A 22363-nucleotide genomic window follows, 5' to 3' on the forward strand; every position below is an offset into this window, starting at 1 on the left:
TTCAGCAGGGAAATAGCCCTCCTCCTTCAAAACATCAGCCTTACTCTGTAAGCAAATTATTTCAGAACTGTTTCCTTCAGGAATTTCATGAATCCTTTGAAGCTCAAAGTCTGGGCTGTGATGGGGATAGACTCCAGGGGTAGACAGCCCCCACCTCTCATCCCAGATGGCAGCTGAATGAGCCAGGGAGCTATAACATACCCTTCTGATGTTTTAACACCGTAGCAGCTGTTCCTCAGAGCTAATGGCAGACCTGCATGTCCCCGTGGCTAGCCTGCTGGCCAAGCACAGTGGAACATCAGCCTCTGGGATCCAGCACCTGGAGAGGGATGTTTTTAACCTAGCTGGGGTGCCTGGTCAGAAAGGTGCAGGGCAGCTGAGATGTCCAGTACTGTGGGTGAGGACACACCAAGGGCAGTGTTGGTGCAGCTCTCCAAGGCTGTTTCTGCACAGCAGGGAGGGGCTTTCTCCAGCCAGGCAGTTATCTCAGGAGCTGAAGGTTTTGGCCTGGGCCAGCTGCTCCCTTCCCACCACCTCAGGAGAGGTTGTGAGTCCTCACGGCAGCTGACGTGTCTCTTGCCAAGGAGAGGACCGGAGCAGGGTGGCATGGCGAGGAAAAGGCAAGCTGGTACCGTGGCCACATTTGTCTTCCCATTCCTCCTTGTTATCCTGCTTACCAGATGCTCCCGAGCGGGGTGTGCTGGAGGTGATGACTCTGCATCCCACAGTAAGTGAGCTTTCTTCCTGCTTCAGGGAAAGGCTGGGTCTGCTGCAGGGAGTCCTCCTTATCCAAGGTATGCTGCACAGACATTGTGTTGAGCTTGCAGGAGAGGTGTGTGGGTGAGGTGGGGATGCTTGTGTTGGGGGCATCCTCTTTGAGCTGCTCTGTGTGTACACTCTGCCCAACCCTGACCTTTGCTCTGCAGGCACAGCCAGCACCACAGAGAAACCTGTCCTGTTAAACAACATTGAAGATGCTGAAGCCTTCGTCAGCAGTGCAGAGGTGGCAGTCATTGGATTCTTCCAGGTGTGTTCACAGCACCTCCCCTCTGCCAGTCGTGAGCCCTATCCCACCCTGATGAGAGCATGAGGCTGGATGTGATGCAAACATCTGCCGAAGGCAGCTGTTGTCCCAAAAGGTGCTGAGGCTGTGACAGGCACGTGGAGGGATTAGGTGATGGGTCACAGAGAGAGTACAGGGAATTTGGTCTGGGAATGGAAAAGGAGATGGAGACAGAGAGGAAGATGAAAGAGACTCTAGGAGCCCTGGTGCAGGAGAAAGGGAAATGCTGCAGGGGAAGCAAAACAGAAATGTGCATGGTAGAGAAACAATGTTGGTGAGGGGTGAGTGGGAACATCAGTTATGTGCTGTAGTCAGCAAAGACAGTACGGCACTGCCTGTGTGATAGGGCTGAGGAAGCGAAGTCTCAGGGAGAAGTGATAGCACAGGTCTGCTGAAATCCAAGAGAGTTTGGGCTCAGGCTGCAGCCTCCTCGTAGGGAGGGTGTAGGCATGGGCTGTGTCTCACTGCTTTGTTCCCCAGAGTAGATATCCTTGAGATCTCTGTCTCTTTTTGTCTAAATTCCATTGAATTCAACGGTGAGTGACAGGTACAAGTCCCTTGGCCCCAAAATGGCATGAGTATTTTTCCTTGCACCTTTTTCCATGTTTTTTTGAGCTCCATTCTCCTCCCTGCTGCCCACACACTGCCTCATGTCAGAGAAGGCTTAAGACTTTCAAAAACACGTCCTTCTGCAAGCACCTTCCTCCTTCTGCCCTGTGCCTGGGGCTGGAGGGCAGTCTAGGGAGGGCATCATGCTCTTGGTACAGGGCAGTGGCGTCTCACAGCCCACCACAAAGTGAGGATCGATGGTGCTGCCTGTGCAGTGCAGGCAGCAACAAGTCTGGGAGTGAAGGAGGCTTATGCCCCAGGAGTTTTGTAAGCACTGATCACAGAGCACCAGCCGCCTCCACTTCGGTGCCTGCAGGCAATTGGAGCTCCTTGGGGGTTGCTCTTGCAGCGCTAAAGCTGTACAAACCAGCCAGGCAATCTGCACACGCAGAATGAAAGTGCTGAGACGCCTCCTTCCCCGAGGGTAGCTGGCAGAGCTATACCCAGAGCCTCTTCCTGAGCTGCAGCAGGCACATGGCTCCTTTTCTCTTGTGCCACAGTGATCTCCTGCTGCAGGATTTCATTCTTCAGAGCCAGACAGGAGGCTGCTGCCGTGCAGCCCCAGCTGCCAGGGCACGAGGCAGCAGCCAGAGACATGTCGGGCATTCAGTGCCTGAAGCATGGCAGGGCTGCGTTTGAATAAGATAAAGTAGATAAAGACGTATGTGTGCCATGAAGGCTTGGCTCTCTGCCTGAAAGTATATTCATCCAAATAAAGTCCATGTTCTCTGCTCACCATGAATTATTTCTCTGCTGCAGCCTTTCAATTCACTGCTGTACGCGGCTCAGCAAGCTTCCCGTATAATGAGCACGGCCTCCCTGACTGGGAACAGCATGCCGTGATGGAAACACAGCACACTGCTCCAGAAACCCCGTGTGTCTGTGAGAAAGGGCCACGCTTGGCCTGATTAAACCCCAGGTTTCTCAGGAATGCTCCAAAACTCAGTGAGATTGTTCCCATCCTAGGCTTTAGTGCTCTCACCAGAGCAATGTTGATGCACTGGCATTTCCAAAACGGGTCATGAGAGATGTTTTTCTTTGGAAAAAGAATTTTCTTTGAACAAAGAATTCTGTTTTCCATTCTCTCTGGGCTCACAAACAGCTGAGCTGACAGTTCAAACTAAAAAGAAAAACAAACCAATTTCCAAGCAGACGCTATGTCTATGTCCATTAAATAGAAGTATCAAAAATACATCACTGAAAAGTTGGGAATCAGAATAGCAAGGGAGGCTTTAATACAGGCAAAGGCTAGTAGTAGTTAATGCTCTCTCTGCAGGAAAGAGAATGGACCTCAAATTGCTGAGAAATTGCACATTTCTATCCTTTGATACACCTGAATTAGCTACTTTTTACAGGATGTAGCTAAGATATTCTTTTAAAAGGAGCCGGGGTACTGATAATGCAGGGTGTTCAAAATTGTAACCTCCTGGCTCTAGAATAAAGATTAGTTTAAAAATTGTGACGTTTATATATTTATTTTATATACACACACATATATACATAAACACACACGCCTGTGTGTGTGTGTGTGTGTTTAAACGTGCTAATCTATATTCTGGGTTTGTCCCCTTCTTTCTGAGAGCCCAAGGGCTCAGCACCATCCTGGCGTGCTCCCCCTGGGCATGTGGGTAAGCAGGGCAGGGTGCCCACCCTGCCATAACTGAGTGGCGACTGTGGCTCAGAAGCGGAGCGGTGCTTGTCGCCGGCAGCGGGCGGGTAGGGGTGTGTGTAGGGCGGGGTGTGTGGGGCGGGGTGTGTGTGGGGCGGGTAGGGGTGTGTGTAGGGCGGGGTGTGTGGGGCGGGGTGTGTGTGGGGCGGGTAGGGGTGTGTGTAGGGCGGGGTGTGTGTGAGGCGGGTAGGGGCGTGTGGGGCGGGGTGTGTGGGGCGGGGTGTGTGTGGGGCGGGGTGTGTGTGGGGCGGGTAGGGGTGTGTGGGTCCCGGAGCACCCCGCCCGCGCTGCCCCGGGCGGCCGGCAGGTGTCGCGCCCGCGCCGCCCACGGCCGGTGCCGGTGCCGGTGCCGGTGCCGGTGCCGGTGCCGGTGCCGGTGCGACCCTGGAGCCCCGCTCGGGCTCGGCCCTTCACCCGCTCTCCTCTGCCTCCGCAGGAGCCGCAGAGCCCCGAAGCGGAGCAGTTTCGCCTGGCGGCCGGACAGATCCCGGAGGTGCCCTTCGGCCTCAGCAGCAGCGCCGCCGTCCTGTCTCACTACGGCGCCTCGGCGAACACTGTCGCGCTGTTCCGCACGGTGCGTGGGCCCGCGGCGCGGCGTGGGGGGCATCACGAGCAGCTCCCTGCCCGGGAATACGCTGCCAGGCAAAAACCTGCATCTCCAGCATAAGCGTCTGGTTCCGGGTCCCCCAGCCCGCTGGTGTGGGTGGGAGAGGCTCTAGGACGAGTGCTTACAACGGTAAAAAGCGTAAAACTCATCTCTCCTTAGGGCAAGCCAAAAACAGGGTTGTCATTGGCAGTCAGGCTGCCTGCCCACCTCGAAGTACACCCCCCTTCCTGCCCCAAAGAGGGCTTTTGCTTTCCAGTTGCAGAGTGCCTGTCACCGAGACATGGAGCGTTAATTACACCTGGTAAGAGTCTCCTGTTCAGGTGTTTGCCCTGTGGATCTGGTTCAGCACCCAGTGCTCTGCAAGGAGCAATGCCTGTGTTTCTACATGACCTGCCCGGAGCCTGGCATTAGCTTGGATTGAGCTTCTGTGGTTTTGGAAAGGGTCCTGAGACACGTGAAAAGCATCTAGGTCCATGTTACCATGGATCAACACAGCAGGCTTGATATCAGAACTTGGCAAGTGTCACTTCAGGCAGGCAAAGCTGTCTCCTAGGGTACAAAACTTTTCCATCATGACAGAAAACAAATCCAGACTAGGTCTGTGCAGGTAAGAGATGCTGTGCCACCCTACACTTTGGTCTGCAGACTCATTTCCTAAATATCCTTTAGGCATTAGAAATCTTGCTTTGGAGTTTCTTAGGGATGGATGCTGTGCAAGATCAAATCTCTGTTGACTCCAGCTCTAAGTGCTGGTGCCTCAGTGTAGCTACATTTGCTGAAATTTAAGCGGATGATACTGGGGAGAACCATGTATTTGCTGCAAGAGTACCAAGAAAAGCTAAGAGCAAGTGTTTTACTAGTTACATCAATTTCCTCATGTTGCCCCTTCTCACACAAGCATGGCAGTTGAAAACTGCAGAGATAGGTGTGTCTGAAGAGGAAAGGGGCCCCAGACAGCACAAGATGTCCTAAAAACCACTGAAGTGTTGTGACACCAAACCTCTAAGTGCTCGAGGTGGGGAGAAATGTTCTGGGGAAACTAAATATGGCAGCTTGGCCAAGTTCTAGATCCAGGCTGTACAAAGATTGGATAAAGACAGTTTGTTCTCTTTTTTTCCCCCTCATCATTTCCTGCACCATGTTTACCACTAATATTATCCAAATAATTAAAAAAAGAATGATCTAAGAGTGAGCAATAAGTAGGCAGGTCCTTTTATTTAACCTTTTATTTGCTAGATGTTGCAATTTCAAGCAACACCCATTTCAATTTTGGTTCTTAGTCATTGTGGTTTTCTTCCAAAAATATTGAAAAGATCCTTTGTTTTTGAACTGTGGCAGATAGTGAGGATGACTGCACTGGGAGAGAGTTTGATAAAAGATAGTGTTTGGATTGTTGGAATTTGTATTATATTGAATATTCTTTGTTCGGAGTCCAGTTTTTGCAACTGAACTCTTGTTCAATAGGGAAGAAAACAGTCAAGAAAATAATACACCAGTCAGGTTCAAATGTGGTTGACAATTCACTTGTCTGATTGTCAGTTTTTCTTAAATTGCCAGACACATTATTTTTCCTTTTATCCTGTGCTGAATAATGTGTAGGAGTAAGGGGTCAGAGATAAAAAGGAATTTTAAAAGAATGGATACAGGAACTTGGAATCAAATACTCATTTGAAGGATACAAAGATGCGTCACCAGGATAGAAGTGAATCAGAGGCATAAATTAATTTTTTCTTTGCCTTTGCAGTGTATGAAACATATATAATGCTTAGAAGTTTAAACCATAATTACAGTAGTAGGAGGGACTGTGTCAACCGGTGAGACTTTTTTGTATATAGTGGAAAGACACTGATTTATTCTAGTAAGAATTCCTGATAGACCTAAAAAGAACATAATTAACAGATGCTAACAACCTAATTATATGGACTGATAAAGACATTTTGACTAGAGCTTCAATTATTAAATGCAGGCTATTTTCCAGCCTTATTTTCTTAAAAACGTAAATGTTGAGTGCAGATTCAAGATGTTATTATCCCCAAATGGAAATCAGATGTTTTCAGAGGCCCATGAAAGTCAAGAGAAGACTTTCTGTAGAGTCCAGGCTGCTTTAGATCGGTTCCCAAGGCCTATCTGATCTCACCTACCCAGGTGTTGCACTGTCCTCATCTTCTTTACTTAGGCAGAACTGCCCTTTCATGTTATGGAGGAGGAAAATCTGTGAGAGGAGTTGGGCCATACAGTCTGAAAAGCACCAGCTTGTGTTGTCAGACAGGGTGGGTGGCTGGTATCAAACACCTTGCCAATGACCACAGAACAGCAAAAATGACTTTAGATGTTTGCACACCACTGGAAAAACTAACACAAGCACTTTCAGAGGTTGTCCAGATGCAGAGAATAAAATCTGGGATGTGCATGTGAACCGCTCCTCAGCCCCAAGAACCTCATTCAACATGTGTATCAATGGCCTTCAAATCCCAAACTTCGATCCTACTTCATGTCAGAGACCACTGTTCCTGTGGCTTAACTCAGTCACATCCTGTGGTGGTACTGCACAGGAACTCTGCCCTTAAACTCTGGTGTGTTGCTATCATTCAATGGTTGCCTGCTTTTTTTCTATTTACCAGGTCATGAACATCTCAATAAAATCACATCACTTTGAGGGGATGAAGTGTGGGAAGATGTGTGGCAGGATGGATTTTCCTCTAAAGCTGAAATATGCTGGGCTTTATTTTTTTCTTTTTTTCTTTCTTTTTTTTCCCTGCTGTGCTGGAAGAAAAATCCTCCTTTTATTGGAGAGATTTCCTGCTTGCACAATGTTTCCAGGAATTCCATACCAGATGATGCCAATGTTTATTACTTGTAGAAGAAACAGAATAAGCAGATGAAGATTTTTAAAAGGGACATAAAGCCAATATTGATGTGAGGAGTTAGACTATTTAATGACCTCTCTGCACAATGCCTAGAATAGTTTGTCAGCTAATTCTCCCTGTCTCCAGTGCATTGAGAGCTGATAGTGTAGGGATGTCTGGAGTCCTAAGAGACTTCTGTTATACCATGAGTTTGCCTTGTCCATGGGAGGCTGGAGAATGCTGGGAGATTCTTATCTCAGGCTGGCCCCTGTAGGTTCTAGACCTCCAGAAGTGGTGATGGGAAGAGGTGGGGATTACATAGTGGGGGAGAGAGGGTGGTGGTGCCCCAGGGGGTGGGTATGTCTGTGAGGGAGTGCAACCAGTGCCTCTGGAGGAGGTGCTGAGATGAGAGGACAGCTGTCACTGTAGGTGTCTTTGCATGTCTTCAGGTAGACAATGACCGGAGGGATCTGGATATGAACAACAGAGATGTTGATGCCAAGAAGCTGACTCGTTTCGTTCGGATGAACGAGCTCCGCCTGGTGACTGAGTACAACCCTGTGGTAATTACCAGCTCCCTGCATTCCTCACCCTTGCACTTGGCCTCCTCCTCACGGTGTCCTCTGGCCCCAGTTTGCATACCCAGATGTGTGTGAGGGTTGGAGCAATGGTGTAGATGGGACTGAGGGAGCCACACAGCTCTTCGCTGCTTCTCCACGTGTGGACTGGAAGCAGATTTGCTGGGGCATGAGTGTGGTGGGAGAGGGAGTCATCACAATTTCTTTAGCTCTCTAGTAAATTTGGGGTGTTGAGGGGCAGAGAACTCCATTTCTTACTACTCTTGTGCACAGCTCTGCTTCCTCCCACGGATATTTGCCGTGTTGTGCCATGCCTGCAGAGCCAGCTCAGCCAGAACGCCCTCTCCTTGACAAACCTTGAGAAACATGGAAGCTCAGATGACCTGCTCTCAGAAGGCAGGCTTTTCTGCATCACTCAGACACTGGGCTTGATGTGAGCCAAGAAATTTGAACACATATTCAAGAGCAGCTTGGGAACTTCCCAAGCAAAATCTTTCCCATCCCTTCCATCCATTCCTCCAGAATTCATCAGCTCAACAACAACAATCGCCACCAAAACAAACAAACAAACAAACACTCAATCAACCAAACCACATACAAAATCAGGCTTAGAGTGCTTCCATGTTGGCCATCTTCATTGGCTCACCCATCTGACTGGCAGTGGCAGGGTCCCAGTGCTCCTCCCTGCTGTAGAGGTTGACCGAGGATTTAGGTTCCTCTGAAATCTCAGCAGTTCCCTGGGCTCATTGCTGTGAAGTCAGTGGGTCTTAGAAGCCCCAGTTGCTGCAAGGCTGAGACTTTATCATTGCTGATAGGGTATTCTGTGGCCTTCTGGATAGCTACAGCAGTGCTGACCAGGCTTAGCTTACATCAGAGAAGAATGACCCAACCTGTTTCAGAGCTAAACCTTATCAAGATAAACCCAAGGATCATCTAAGAGAACTGACACATTCAGTCAGTTCAGTCGCAGCCCACCAGTAGAGAGTATTTTGTTTTGAAATTTAACTTTTTTTTTCCACAATGAAATATGGTAGGAGGTTTTTTTTTTTCTGTAACAAAAAAGAAAAAAAAATTGTTTTTCATCTTCAAAAGGGAAAAATACATTTTGAAATCACAGAATATTTCTGGGGACTGCTCTATCCTGCCCCAGTGGCCTAACAGCCCTTTAAGAACATCCAAGTCACATCAGCAGGGATGTTCTTCTTATCTTTGTAATTTCCCAGACCTTCCCTATTCATCCTAAAGGGAGCCCCTATTGCATCCTTTTGCAATTCATGGGACCACGTCTTTCTTTATGCATTTCTGCTGATGCTTTGGGTTCTAATTGCATGGTGTTCTGTTTGGCACCCAGGCTGTCTGTCTCCCTGACTGAGAATTCCTCAGCTGTTCAGCTGGTCCCCTCTGCCCTGACTGTCAGTACAGATGTTGTTGCAGTTTTTTTCCAGACCCTCTGGAGCACTATCAAGGTGCTGCAATTAATAGTGCCTCCTGTAGTCCCTGGCCCAAAGCCCTCCCAGCTTCCCTAAGGTAGCTTGGTTTTTCATAAATATTTATTCCCAGTGCATATGCTGTTTGCATCCAAAAATGCTGCAGGTCAGCAGATAATGGGGTCACATGGCTCGCACCAAGTGCTGCCAAGAGTTTCTCTCCCCATTCTGGGGCCCTAACTGTTTCTCCCACATACTTTAGGAGTTTTTAGGCAATTTTTACCCTGTGGGCTTTTCAGGACAGTCAGATGTGGCCCAGCTGTGCTGATGAGCTCTGCTGATCGCTCTCACACAAGGTTGTGTGGACAGGCACACCTTTGCATGCAGCTGCTGGAGGAACTGCTGCTCCAGCCCTATCCGCTCTCACCCCATGCTTGTCATGGGGCTTGGTGCTGGCTGGCTTCACCCTCACCTTCAGCCTCATCCTCTCCTATGAGGTCTTCTAATGTTCTCCAGCTTAGCTTGCAACCCCTCTACTGTCGCCTGTCTCAGCTGCACACCATCAGAAAAGTGAAGGGATATAAAATATCTGATAAACATTAAGCTAACAGCAGAGTCCCGTCTGCCAAAAGCTGGATGCTCTGTTATGCCCCACCCTGGCCAGCATGCACTCCCTGACCCCTTCCTTGTTGCTCCTGGAGCATGTGGAAACTTTCTGGTCCCACTGACAGGGAGCTGCACAGTCTGTGCCTCTGTGGTTTTGGTGGCACGGGGGAGGCAGCAGGTCTGGCCCCACTACTGTTTAATTTGAGGGAGAGGCTGCAGGCCTGCAGGAAGCAGGCAGAAAGAGAAGTGAGATGACGAATGAGTGAGTTCATGGAGATGATGCCGTGGCTTCTTGGGCAGTGCCAGCCCTGTCTCCTCACAGAGGGCCAGTGTGTAGTGCCCTCTTGGCCCTTGCCCAGGGTCTTCTCTCACTGTGGGACTGCAGAGGTAATTTTAACCCTCAGCACCCAGGAGTGTGAAGGCCATCGGGTTGTTGAAGCTCTGGACTCATTCCCATCCTACACACAGTGTAACACTAAAGAAAGATAATAAGGACAACCTTTACACCACAAATCCTTCCCACTTACTTGCTCGCATTTCAGGCAGATGCTAGGCTTCAGCAATTTAGGACACCCTTATATTCAGTGTTTGCCGGCCTTGCTCTTCGCATCCTTGTTCTAGTTTTCAGCTTGCTGTATTCTGCCCTAGCCCTACTCCTCTTGCCTAGTCACTGTCTTGAGGCCAGTGAGGGACCTTTGTGGTCTTCAGACTCTTGTCTGGGGAATAAGCAAAGCCAGGAGGTTAAGTGCTTCTGCAAAGAGCCCAGACTGGATCTCCCCTGCTTTAAAAAACCCCATCCTGCTTGTGATGCTGATTTGCAAAGAAAGCACAGCTGAGCCATGTGGACTTATGTCCCTCTGACACTGCATCCAATGCAAATTGAATGTTCTCAATCACCTTGCCTGTGTGTGTTTCTCTCTGTGCTGGCCAGACCGCCATAGGTGTGATGCAGAGTTCACTCGAGTTTAACCTCCTCCTGATCACAGACAAGATGTCCCCAAAGCACCCTGAGCGAATGCGCAAGTTTCGGGCAGCGGCAGAGCTCTACAAGGGGAAGGTAAGCCCAAACAGAGAGAAAGATTTAGGGAGTTAGGACTGTCAGGACTGTTAGGGAGGAAGAAAGAACAGTGAATTCTGCCATGAATGGTGAGTGCATAATCTCCTCTGTGAATTATGAGAGCAAAGGTCAAGTAGCAGGAGAAGAGGATTATCTGGATAATTAAATGGAGGGGTTGGTTCTGTTCACCTTTTGCCAGTTTGCCGCCTCACGGGGAAAATATCCTCTGTATCCTGCTCCTCTGCTCTCTTGGTGAAACATCGTGTTTCTTTTAGTCCAGTCGTGTTCCCTTGCACTGGCAGATGACACACAGCTGCTGCACTTCAGTCTGGCAACAGTTGCGTTGCACTGATGTGATAGGTGAATTTGTATCTACAGCCTGAAGGATGCCAAGGAGCCTTATATAAGTGACCAGATAGCAAATAATGTCAGCACTTCTTAACCCGTAGACTTCTGGTTGGGTCCTGGGGAAATGGCTATTTTAAAGGAGCTGCAGATTAATTGCTTAGATTTTCTACACTAAGGTGATGAGATAGATGAGGTGTTTCAGAGAAATTTTGCTTGAATCCCATCCTTCTGTGAACAGAGCTCCCCAAATAGTAAATCATCCTATGTCTGCTTCTCTGCCAGCAGCTGGATTACAGTGGAATTTGTGTCCAAGCGACAGAAGCAAAGGAGGATTGGGAGCAACAGGAAGGCATTTATGGCAAGGGAGAACAGCAGATGGGAGGGGGCAGAATGTCATAGAAGTGGGGAAGGATAAGCTGAGAGGCATGAAGAGATCTTCCTCTGAGAAGTGTGGAGCTGGAAAGAGCTGTGATTTGATAACTAGAACATCTGCATGCACCTGGTTTTGGTATTGAAGGGACAGATTAGAAATCAAGTATACCCTCAGCTTCAAATTCAGGGACCACCTCAGAACCATGCACTTTCAAAAGTCTTGAGACTGCTTATGGCAGGACTACTTTGGACCTTTATGTCTTTCCTACCCATTGGCAAGAGCCTGGGCAGAAACTATGCATCAAAATCAAAAGGTCGCTTCAAAAGTGTTTTGCTTTGATGTATATGTAGTTATAAAAGAAAACTCATTTATCTGTAAAATTCCATTTATCTATTGTAAGATGTATGTTAAAGTGACACCAATTAAAACTGTTCTCCCTGAGAAGCAGAGTCTGATACAGGTCTCCACCTAGCAGCTGTCTCTTCTAACATGATGCTGTTTAGCATCAGTGTCCTTTGCTGATGCAGCTGCATCTAGTCTTCATGTGACTTGTCTAGATCTGAGAAAATGGCTATAATTTTCCTAGAAATACTTCACAAAACATTGGATAAATTGTTGTACTGAAGTTCAGACAATTTATGAATTCTTAGCAAGCCAAATTTAATTTTTTTTTATTTCTGCAGGCAAGTTTCCAACCAAATCAGTCTACAAGTTTGCCAGAGTAAAATATAAACATTAAGGATGTGGGGATTTGGCTAATTATTTCCACTTCACTGCTGTGGTACTTGAGAACACAGAGATGAAGTGACTTAGAGTCTAATAAGTTGTTTTTCCTGAAGGAGTGGCACTCTGAGGAATAAACTGTGTTTTAGAGTGCCCTCCTAGAAAGCAGCCAGAGAGTGCTAGGATCCCTCTCTTTGGCTTTTAGGTCTGGATAGTAAGGAGTAAGCAGAGTGATAAGCCCACTTAGGTTCGTCTCCATTTCTCTGTTGTATAGAAAGACCTGAATTAGTTTGGGTATCAGTGGCAGCCACTGCACGATACCATGAAAATCCCTGTTGGCTAATTTTGCTATGTGAATTTCTGTTAACTGAGGTTTGCTTCAAAATAAGTAAAGTATTGATTAGATTTTGCCTTTTAGTGGCTTGCAGATTGTCTGAGAATAAATGCAAGATTCTTGACCTGAATTTTATTCAGCATTACCAGTGAATAATTCCTGTCCTGTGGGATAGTGGTGAAAGGCTTTTTTGTGCTGACGGGTTAGTGCTGTCAGTGGTTTGAGCAAGGAATCATTGCTGTGCAGTGGAGAGGTGTTCAGGCTCCCTGTGAGCACGTACCACTGCATCCAGCACTGCTTTACAGTGACTGCGGAGTGTCAGAACAGAGTGGGGATACTTGGTGTATGTTGCAACATTTCTACAAGCCAGTGCAAAACACAGAGCCTTGAAAGGGTTCCCAAGCAGGAGAAGGGGTACCAATCCTATCACACACCTCTGCTGCACGCTGATGGAAGAGCAGTCCTTGTCGTTGTCATCACTAGTGGGAGGGAAAGGAGAAACTTGTTACTTGGATGGAGAAATGAAAAGGAGCTGCTGCTGCTGCTGAGCGACTGGCTCCAAAGAGTGAAGAAAACCATAGAATTGTGAAATAATTTAGCTTGTAAAACACCCCTAAGATGATTGAGTCCAACCGTTAATGGATCATGAGGAAGTGATTCACCTGCCAGTTTCTGGATTATGGTCCTTTCATCTCTGGTTTATGATATTTTCACTTCTGCCTGAGGGGTAGCTGAGATTTTCAGCTGGAGAGTCCATGAGGCAGTATGGTGAGGACAGTAATTTGAAAACAGCCTGAACTGCACCTGGAGCAGCAGTGACTGCCTGGAGGCACTCTAGATGTTTCTAGATTTTATTGTGGAACCTGAGCACTATAAGATGTTGGAAGGAAAAATACAAATGGTAGATGATGCTGAGCCAGCATAGGCTGACAACAATAAGAAGAAATATGGTAGTTTTCTAGCAGATTTTGAGAAACAATTGTGGGTGGATAATGGTAAACAGAGTTCAGAGCACTGCAGCTGCAAGAGTAAATCCACCAGCCTTCTTGGATCTTCAATAAAATATGTGCTTATTTGAGAAAGTACTGCCAAGAGTCCAGGCAAGGAATGGAAATGCACTGGAAAGGAAATGTCAGGGTTTGCATTGCTGAGCCAAACTAGCATAGTCATACTTAGTTTTCTTTCCACAGTATCAGAGTAGAACATGATAATTACAGCTGGTGTAACTCACGGGTGTTTGCAGAAGTCTCAGTAAGGTCATGCTGGAAATAACAAGAGCAACTTTTTTTGCATCTGACGTAACTGGTTTCCAATATCAAAATTATTTGGGTAGGGATGTTTGTAAACTCCCTTTAAATTTACATGTAGGTCCATTTAGAAATGCTTTCTAAGAAACTCTTGGTGTCCTTCAAGAGTTCTTCTATGGAAATTAAAAGTTAATGCCCTTTCTCTTGCAAATAGTCATTTGCACAATTTTAACTTTTCTTGTCAGACACTGATGGCTCCAGAACTGAAAGAGATAGTATTTAGAGATGCCTCTTTTAGCCATAAACAGAGGAGCCCATAAATATGGACTTTTAATGTCACTTAATAGATATCTGCAGTAGAGCTGTTTTTATAGCTGTCTTTTTTTTAATTCAGGACTGATTTTTTTTTGATGTAAGAAATTACTCAAACTTCAGCATTTGGTCTTTTAGCTTATACAGAACAATGAAGACTGCAGCTCTCTGAAGCTCAAACCTTGGATATAAGGCTTGACCACCCTTTCTGTTTGTTAGAGGAAAAACTAAGCAATGTCAAATTGGTTTCTATCATTGCAGTGCTATTTTCAATTAACTTTATTTCTTTGGGCAATAACATCATTCCATATCTCATTATCTACCAGGAACTTGATGTTCTAAAAGCACTGGGCTAGGAATCAAGTTGTCAAAATACCAAGACAACACCAGTATTCAAAATTTTCTGAAAGGCACCTTATTGCAGGTGACAGTGCACAGATAATATCATGTGTGAAGGGGAGATTTTGTGTCAGGAGTTCCTCATGCATGCAGGATATCCTTCACTGCCTGAAGCAGCACATCTGAACATAGGCAAGAAGATTGCTACAAAATGAAAAAAATTCATGGAAATAATTTCAGAATGAAAAAACCCCAACCAGCTATTGTACAAGATAGTATGAAACAGAAAGTGAACTTTCTGTTCGGTATGGAGCTAACTGATTTCTAGCAGTGACATGAGAGTTGCCATTATAAGTGGGATTTGTTTTGGTGAATTGCAGCTTTGGTAAGGATCTGAGTAAAGGTTTTAGGCTCTTCTCAGCACTGAAAGAGAAGGACAGGCATATGCTGCCTTCCCTTCTAAAATAGGTGGAATGAAGTTCCTGTTACTGTTTATTGTAGAGGTTACATAGATGACTGGCTGAGACAAGACTGGGATCTGAACGGCAGAAGTTAGGCAGTGTGAATCCTGCCTCATGGTCAATATAGTTTTCCATGGTTACTGCATTCATTCTTTATGATTGGAGCTGACTGGGAATCTCAGAACAAAATAAATTCCTCATGAGAAAATGCCAGTTGCATGAGATGGCATCCATCATGGAAATGTGCCAACTGAGAAACTTTCTTGGTTTTCAGCTGCTGTGGAGATCAGGCTTCCAGTGCTTGTGGCTTCTGGGCCAACACATCCTACATTCTGCCCCACAGGTGTGACCTTGAGGCCACACAGGCCTTGGCAGGACTCCTGCAGCACAACCAGCACAGGATGCATGTCGAGCCCTTCTGCTGAAGGAGGTTCCATCCCATGTCACAGCACTTCCCAGGAAGGCATCATCCTGATAGGCATTAAGGTGTCTTCTTTTGAGCTACAGTGACCAAATGCAATTGCTCTCTTTCCTGTATTTTTTGAATATAGGTGGAAATGGAAACTTTGCTGTATTTTGGCATGCTCTAACTCTGTGAGCCAAACGGGAGTCATTAGAGAGATCCAAGTCAGTAACTCTGAATGATGATGATATCTCAGCCTTTCTAGCTGAGGGGCCAGTTTGTGTGTTTCTGTTTGTTCTTGTGAGGAAGAAGGCATTTGGAGTTCTAAACCCCAACCTTTTTACTCCTTTTACTCTTTTATTCTTACTCTATTCTTTGTGTTCATGGATAAAATACATACACCTTTTTAGTTTTGGTGGTTTTAACAAAGTCTGGAAGCTTGATGAAGTGAAGAATGTTGACTAACATTTATTCCTATCACCATTTTAAAATGCTATTCATCTGTTTTAAATGTAGTGGAGATTTTATATAAAAAGTGACACAACTTAACAATACTTTAAAAAAAAATCATGACTACTTCTTTAACATTTGATTAAAAAAACACTGCTGTCTAGTGAATCTCTATAAGAGATGAACTGGTGAAAATGTACATTTCCTGTACTGACACTCTGAAAGTGCTTCCCTCCAACTCTGGCCTCTGTTTCCAGCTTGCTAGTTGGAAGGCAAGCCCTAAAGCATTAAATATTGCTGTTCCATCTTAAAGCCTCTTAGATCAAGTCCCTAAACCTGTTAACCTTAATCTCGTGACCCTTCTCTAGCTTGATGTTTTATCCTGCAAAAAGATGAATTAAGCACTCTGGGACAATTACCCCACAACCTGTCTGCTCACTAGCTTTTTGCTCTTGGGGCACAGTTGACTTTTGGAAGAGAAATTACAAATGGTAAATACCATATATCCAGTGAAAATGCCATTCCTGTTTCTGTATTTCACTATATAACTGAAGTTAAACCTTACAGCAGCCTAACTATCCTCCTTCCCATAGGCTGTTGCCTAGTAAAGTTTCCAGATATATTTGTTTTTTTATAGAACATAACTTTAATAAGTAAAGAATTTAGGATTGATTAAGTTTATTTTTAGAGAAGAAAACAAGTTTGGAACTAACTTGAGTGTTCTTCATTGAAAAGAAAGAAAAACATGAGTCACAGCCTGGGAACTGGGCACATAATCTTCACATTATAGTGCTTCTTTTTTTTAAATTCTTCCTGTGCAAGTGAAGCCATAGCCTTGTCCATATGTACACTGAATATGCTAGGCCCAGTAGATTGCACAGGGTAAAAAGAAGATAAAATGACACATGCTGGCTGGATGTTTATTTCAATGACTTGGATCTCATCTATTGAGGGATTCTATTTAATCAGGTCACTGAGTAAATTATTTAATTGCTGTGTTAATTTTCTTTTATGAATTTTATACATGATGTTTGTACTTAATATTAATGTATAAATCAACAAAAATTTTTAGAAGTAGCTATATATTTTATTGATAATCTTTCAGATTCCAGAATTTAAAATTCATACCTATTCCTACTGCACCTTTAAGATCTAAATTGAAACTTAGCTCTTAAAAATAAAATCATAGAGTTTGTCACCAAAGTCTGTCTTCTGATCATCCCAGCAGAATCCTAATCCTTGGTTTGATCTTGCTCTCCAAGAGTTTTCGGAAGCACAGAGAACTGTAGGTCATTCTCATCCTGGCTTATTCCTTGTTGAGCTTCTCTCCCCAGGTCTTAACAAGGTTCCACCGAGCTGGGCTGTGTGGACACTGGTGCCTTGCCAACAACTTCTGTTTCCCAAATCATTGTGTCTTCATTTGTGCTCACTGCAGCTCACTTAAATATGTCCTTTGGTTTTGGTACTCTCATGTCCTTATCCTTGCAGGCTCCTGATGCCCTGTACTTCATTCCCACACTCTTGCAATTGAGTTTGATTCTTCCCACATCAAAACCCCTTTTTACTCTGGGTCTTGCATGGATGTGAGCATCTCATCCAAATAACATTCAAATAAAGGATTCAGCTTCTTTGACATTTGCTGTTAAGATAAAAGACATGTTATACTGTAGATGTATTTTTAAAGAAGGTGAAAGAAGACATTTTGTTTGGTAGTGTAAGTCTGGACTTGATAAAATACAGACAAATGTGCTTCATGGAGCTGCTAGATAGTGGCCAAGGAAAGTGGTGTCCTAACAGAGTATGGATGGTTTTCTCAAACTCTTTATAAAAATATCACTGTAAATCTTCATATTATCACTCTTTGGTGATCTGTTCTCTCTCTCAGCTTCTGTTTTTCTCACAGCTCCTTTCCTATTTCCACCACAGATTCTCTTTGTCCTGTTAGACACCAATTTGAAGAGCAATGAACGAGTAGTGTCATACTTCCAGCTGAAGAAGTCCCAGCTGCCAGCTCTGGCTGTATTCCACACACCAGATGATAAGCATGACGTGTTGACTCTGGATGAAATCTCCATTGAGCGTGTACAGGACTTCTGTAATCGTTTCCTTCAAAGACTGCAAAAGGTAATGGGGGGTCCTGATGCTGTTGTTTACCAGGCTCTTGAAGAAGGTGACTTCAGTTCCTTGAACTCCTCCCCATCCCTGTCACTTCCTCTTTCATGTACATTTGCACCTGAATATCAGAAAAACATTAGATTTAGGGCAGAGCAGAGATGGATGTCTTTGCAGAGCCTCTGTCTTCATTGACCTCTACCTTCTAGTCTACAGCAAGAACTCACTGGTCTCTGCAGCTGTCTGAAGGTCTCTGTGAAGCATCTATCTTTTGGGGACAGCAGCTAGGGAGAAAAAGTGAAGGGTGCTTTTGGATGCTGAGAATGGAGGTGGTGGATGGCAGTGTATGAGAGCAGGTCAGAGAGACAGTGGCATGGATAGGAATTGAATCTATCAGGAAGAGTACAAACCAGAGTGTACAGATAAGGCCTTAGGACTCTACCAGAGGTCTCTGCTGGGAGAGGGACAATTAAATATCCATGTTCATTCAGTGTTAAGGGTTCTCTCTCTGTCAAAATTCATCCTCCTGTAGCACAGAGGCTTTGTGTTGTGTGATGGAAATGAGATAGGGCAGTGGCATAGACAGCAGAGGGAGGCATTTGAGTTATTTTGTTTTCTTTATCTCTATGCGGACAAGCCAAGTAATGTCAAAACTGATTTCATGCCTCTAATGTGTTTTAGAAAGAAGACAAATCTGAGGAGAAGCCCCTCAATGAAGAACTCTGATTCTTTCTCAGCCAAGAGGATGACTGTAGCCAGAGTCATCTGCTTCTGGTGTATGAGGAGTTCACCCTGCCCTACAGCTCAGCAATTCCTGAGCCAAGTCAGTCATGGATTCCCATCGTCATTCTATGTACATTTATGCCTTCTGTCCTCTCCAGGAATATCTTCTCTCTTATCTCTTCTCATTTGTTGGCTCCAGAACTCTTTTTTCAGTACTCCAGGACCTCTGGTATTGCCCTACAGTGTGTCCTTCCATGCCACTCTGTTGGAACAAAAGGTGACATAGTGAAATGGCAATATCAGAGGTAAAGCTAGTAGTTCCCAGGAATCTGTTTCCCTCATTCTTTTGGTTTTTGGTGCCATGCTGGGATCCACTGTCAGCCTTTCCTGATACTACGAACAGATTTGTTGCTTCATGTCACATGAAATTCTCCATTTATTTTACTAAATAAAGCAGTAAGTGAATAGCCTGAATTTTTATGCAAATATGTTATTTCCCACTCCCCTTTTCTTTCATTTAAGGACAAAGTCTCTGTATTTATAAGTAAGTAAGCTCAAAAAATCTCCTTTCTCTGAGTTTAACCAATGCAATGCCTAACCAGTCAGGTTGATTGCTAAGAATCATTCCCTATGGAAATGGACCCATCATCAATAGATATTTCCACCAGGATAGAAGATATCTGTGAAGCTTTGGGATCAGAACAGCGTGAGGTAAGCAGGTCTGAGATGGTGCAGCAAAAATGAATGAGCCTTGGATGTTGTAGTCAGTGAGCTTACCCAGAAGATGCAGTTGTTGGTCAGAGCAAGTCATGCTCTCACCATCCATGGGGCCAGGGAAGAGAACTGTCTGCATCAGATGATCTCTTGAATGAGTGTGTGTACAGAGGTAAAGTATAAAAATGTATGCCTGACTTCTGCTGGATGCTCTTGTGGCTTTTGTGCATTGAAAAAGGACTACAGAAGTACAGGATAGATGCTAAGAGCTGAAGGCTGAGCCCCAGAGGGAGGAGAAGGGTCTAAGGTGCCAGAATACCTTGCTGCTTTTGCCCCGGGTATGGGCAGAGATTGTAGCACTGGACTGGAAGACTGAATGAAGCAGCGTTGGTGTTGATCTGTGTGAAGGTGTGAGCACAGGGATCAGCCCCTCTGAAGTACTGGGGAGCCAGAGGGTCCCATCCTAGACCCTGTCACACTACAGCTTTGAGGATAAGAGATGGCTCACCTTACACTGGCCCAGAACCAAGGCAGAGCAAACTCACACCTGCCTTCCAGGATCCTCATGTCAGTGGTGTGTGTGGTTTTGAATTCCTGGTTTATGCCAGTCCCAGAATGTGCAGGGCTGTATCTCCTGCCAAGACCGCTGCTCACTTTCCCTCAGCTGGAAAACTTCTCCTTTTTATGGCTATAGCTTGCTCCTACCTAGGAAGGGTTTATTCCTTTCTCTGCAGTATGGAAGAGAGGGAAGGTCTTCTGGGGAGACCTCTGTGAATAGTCTTTGCATTGTAGGTGTTTCCAGTGTCATGCACATCTGTGGTCCAGACCACAGTGTGGAGGCACTGACCTGCTGCACGAGTGTCTGAAGTCTGTCTTGGCCAGCTGCAGGAACCGGGCACAGCGACGTGACTCTTCCTCAGGGCTGCAGGGAAACAAAATAGGACATGAATGAATCTCTGGTTCTGCAAACAAGCCTGGGAGTAAAAGCAGTGTCCTCAGTGACTGTGTTTGCTGTGCACACAGCTAATTATAGGTATAGCTTTTCAGGAGCTTCCTTATGTACACTGGGGAGTTTAATTCCCTCTGCACCTTACAGAGCTCTGCATCTTACCAACAAACTTGGGAGCCACAAGCAAGAAACAGGAAAGGCCTCCTCCTCCAGTGGTTCTGCAGTACTTTGCAGGACTTAGAGAGCACAGACAGCCCGGGGGTGCTGCACACAGGATGCCCTGTGCACAGATCCGGTGGAGGTGGAGTCAGGGGGTCTGCCTTAATCCCTGTGCTCAAAGGCTTCTGCAATGCAGCTTTGGTGGGCTTAGCCACTGCCATAGGGCATTTGAGGTAGAAACCAGAGGCAGAATCACGTGCATGGGTCAATCTCTTGTTTGTTTTATTCTTGGGTTTTGTGCCTCGTTGTGTCATCTCTGGTCTGAACTTGTGATGTACGTGGCCCAGATGTTTTGAGCTGTCTGGGGAGGCTGGTTTGGTTTTCAAAGGGAGGAAGTGCTAGATGCAAATGGATAGAGGGCAGGATGAAGGGGTTCCCTTTCACCTCAGCATTGTGGGCATATTGTGGTATGAGAACCCCTGCTCTGCAGCAGCATCTGAACTCAAAGGACATTCAAAATATCTATGATGAAAGCTCAATTTGCCTAACAGGAAAGTGAGGCTGCAGAGGCATGTCAGAGCTGCTGTCTTTAGCCCAGGGAACAGGGAATTCGGTCGTGTGATGGAAGATGCAATTTCATATCCATCTTTGGTGAGAAAGGATTTGAATATCCCCAGAAGCAGAATGTTACACAGACCTGGAGGTTCAGCAAGGGGACTAACATTTTTTTATTTCATTCCCCTGAACCATTGTGTGTGACATTAAACAACAAAGTATTGCTTAGAGGTGAACTAGTCCCCATCTGCTGCAGGTTGAACCAAGACTTTGCATATGAAAATCTGTGCCTCAGCTTTGTCACTTCAGTCCCACTGCACGTAGAGTTATGAATCAGGCTGTGAGGGGCTGCTGAGCTGCAGAGAGTCTGGCTGCAGAAGGACTGAACAACCTTTGCACCTACCCTGAAGAAGAAGAGCAGGCACGGGTTTCTGCATGTGAGTCTGCTTTGTCAGCATTGCTCCTGCTCTTGGCATTGGCTGGGAGGTGCTGAGAGGCCTCTGACTGCCAGCATGAAGGGAAGAGACATCTCCCAGGCCATGCAGCCCTGGTGCCTTATGCATGCAGAGATCAACCACCAGCACAGCAAGGCAGGGCTGAAACTTCTTCCTTTCTGCTAGGGATCCTGCCAATTTTGAAGAAAAATTTTTAAAATCTCTCAGATATTTCCCAGAATAGCTGTCACAGGATGAACTTCATGGTGCCTAAGTCAGATCCCATCTCATGCACAGTCCAGCACTGAGCTGCGCCTGAGATAGTGATGATTAGAGCAACATAGGGTAGGAACCATTGTTCTCCTTATCATAAATGGAGGGAGGGCATGGCTGGCTGACACCTCTGTTCACAGAATCACAGAATGGGTCTGGTGGAAGGCACCACAGTGAGTCATCTGGTCCAAGCTCCCTGCTCAAGCAGGGTCATCCCAGAGCACATGGCACAGGATCGTGTCCAGATGGTTCTTGAGTATCTCCAGTGAGGGAGACTCCACAGACTCTCTGGGAAATCTGCTCATTCACCCGCACTGTAAAGAAATTCTTCCTTATATTCAGATAAAATTCCCTGTGCATCAGTTTCTGCCCATTGTCTCTTGTCCTGTTGCTTGGCACCACTGAGAGGAGCCTGGATCCATCCTCTTGGCACACCCCCTTCAGATACTTACAGACAATGATGAGGTCCTCTTTCAGTCTTCTCAAGGCTGAACAGACCCAGCTGCCTCAGCCTTTCCTCATAAGTGAAGTGTTCCAGTCCCCTCATCATCTTTGTTGTCCTCTGCTGGACTTGCTCCAGGAACTCCATGTCTCTCTTGTGCTGAGGGGCCAAGGGGAGTTCATCTGGAAGGAAGCTGAACCAATAAATCTGGGCAGAAATATTAGAAACAAACTCTCTCTTGCTGGTGGACAGATCACAGGACTGAGTCACTCTTAGTCACCTCCACACAGGATGGCTTCCTCTCAGTACCACAAATGGCAGCCCATGGGCTGGCAAAGAGGTAGGGACAGTTGACACAGGAGGAGGAAATATTGTCTGAAGGATACAGCTGGGACAGTGGTTTGCAGGACCGTGAAAGAGGGGGGGAAGGAAGAACCAAAAGCTGTTTGGAGAGGAGGCGAGGACTTGCCCAAGGAGTGATGTGGCCAGCAACAGGTAGGAGTCAGTGAGGGAAGGTGGATACCACCGAGAACTGATAATGGCGGAGAAG

The 22363-nt window shown here is 46.0% G+C and overlaps 1 protein-coding gene across 1 annotated transcript; it reads left to right on the top strand.

Moving 5' to 3' along the window:
* The first annotated feature begins 1 nt into the window (after position 1).
* ERP27 (endoplasmic reticulum protein 27) lies at positions 2-18761 on the top strand. Its single transcript, XM_042027017.1, has 7 exons — positions 2-727; positions 927-1027; positions 3778-3915; positions 7244-7357; positions 10337-10462; positions 17379-17576; positions 18246-18761. Exons 1-7 carry the CDS (start codon positions 382-384, stop codon positions 18288-18290), a joined length of 1068 nt encoding a protein of 355 aa, XP_041882951.1. The 5' UTR covers positions 2-381; the 3' UTR covers positions 18291-18761.
* Positions 18762-22363: the final 3602 nt, after the last annotated feature.

The sequence above is a fragment of the Corvus kubaryi genome, unplaced genomic scaffold, assembly GCF_017639235.1.
Source record: "Corvus kubaryi isolate FWS band 111438036 unplaced genomic scaffold, C.kubaryi_AGA036_p1.0 129, whole genome shotgun sequence".
Classification (NCBI taxonomy): Eukaryota; Metazoa; Chordata; class Aves; order Passeriformes; family Corvidae; genus Corvus; species Corvus kubaryi.

What these genes read in the sequence shown, in the direction of transcription:
- ERP27 (XM_042027017.1), top strand. Translation starts at nt 382, where the DNA reads ATGTCCAGTACTGTGGGTGAGGACACACCAAGGGCAGTGTTGGTGCAG. An exon ending in CAGTCATTGGATTCTTCCAG is followed by an intron (nt 1,028 to 3,777) that starts GTGTGTTCACAG and finishes CTGCCTCCGCAG; the next exon opens with GAGCCGCAGAGCCCCGAAGC. An exon ending in CTGTCGCGCTGTTCCGCACG is followed by an intron (nt 3,916 to 7,243) that starts GTGCGTGGGCCC and finishes GCATGTCTTCAG; the next exon opens with GTAGACAATGACCGGAGGGA.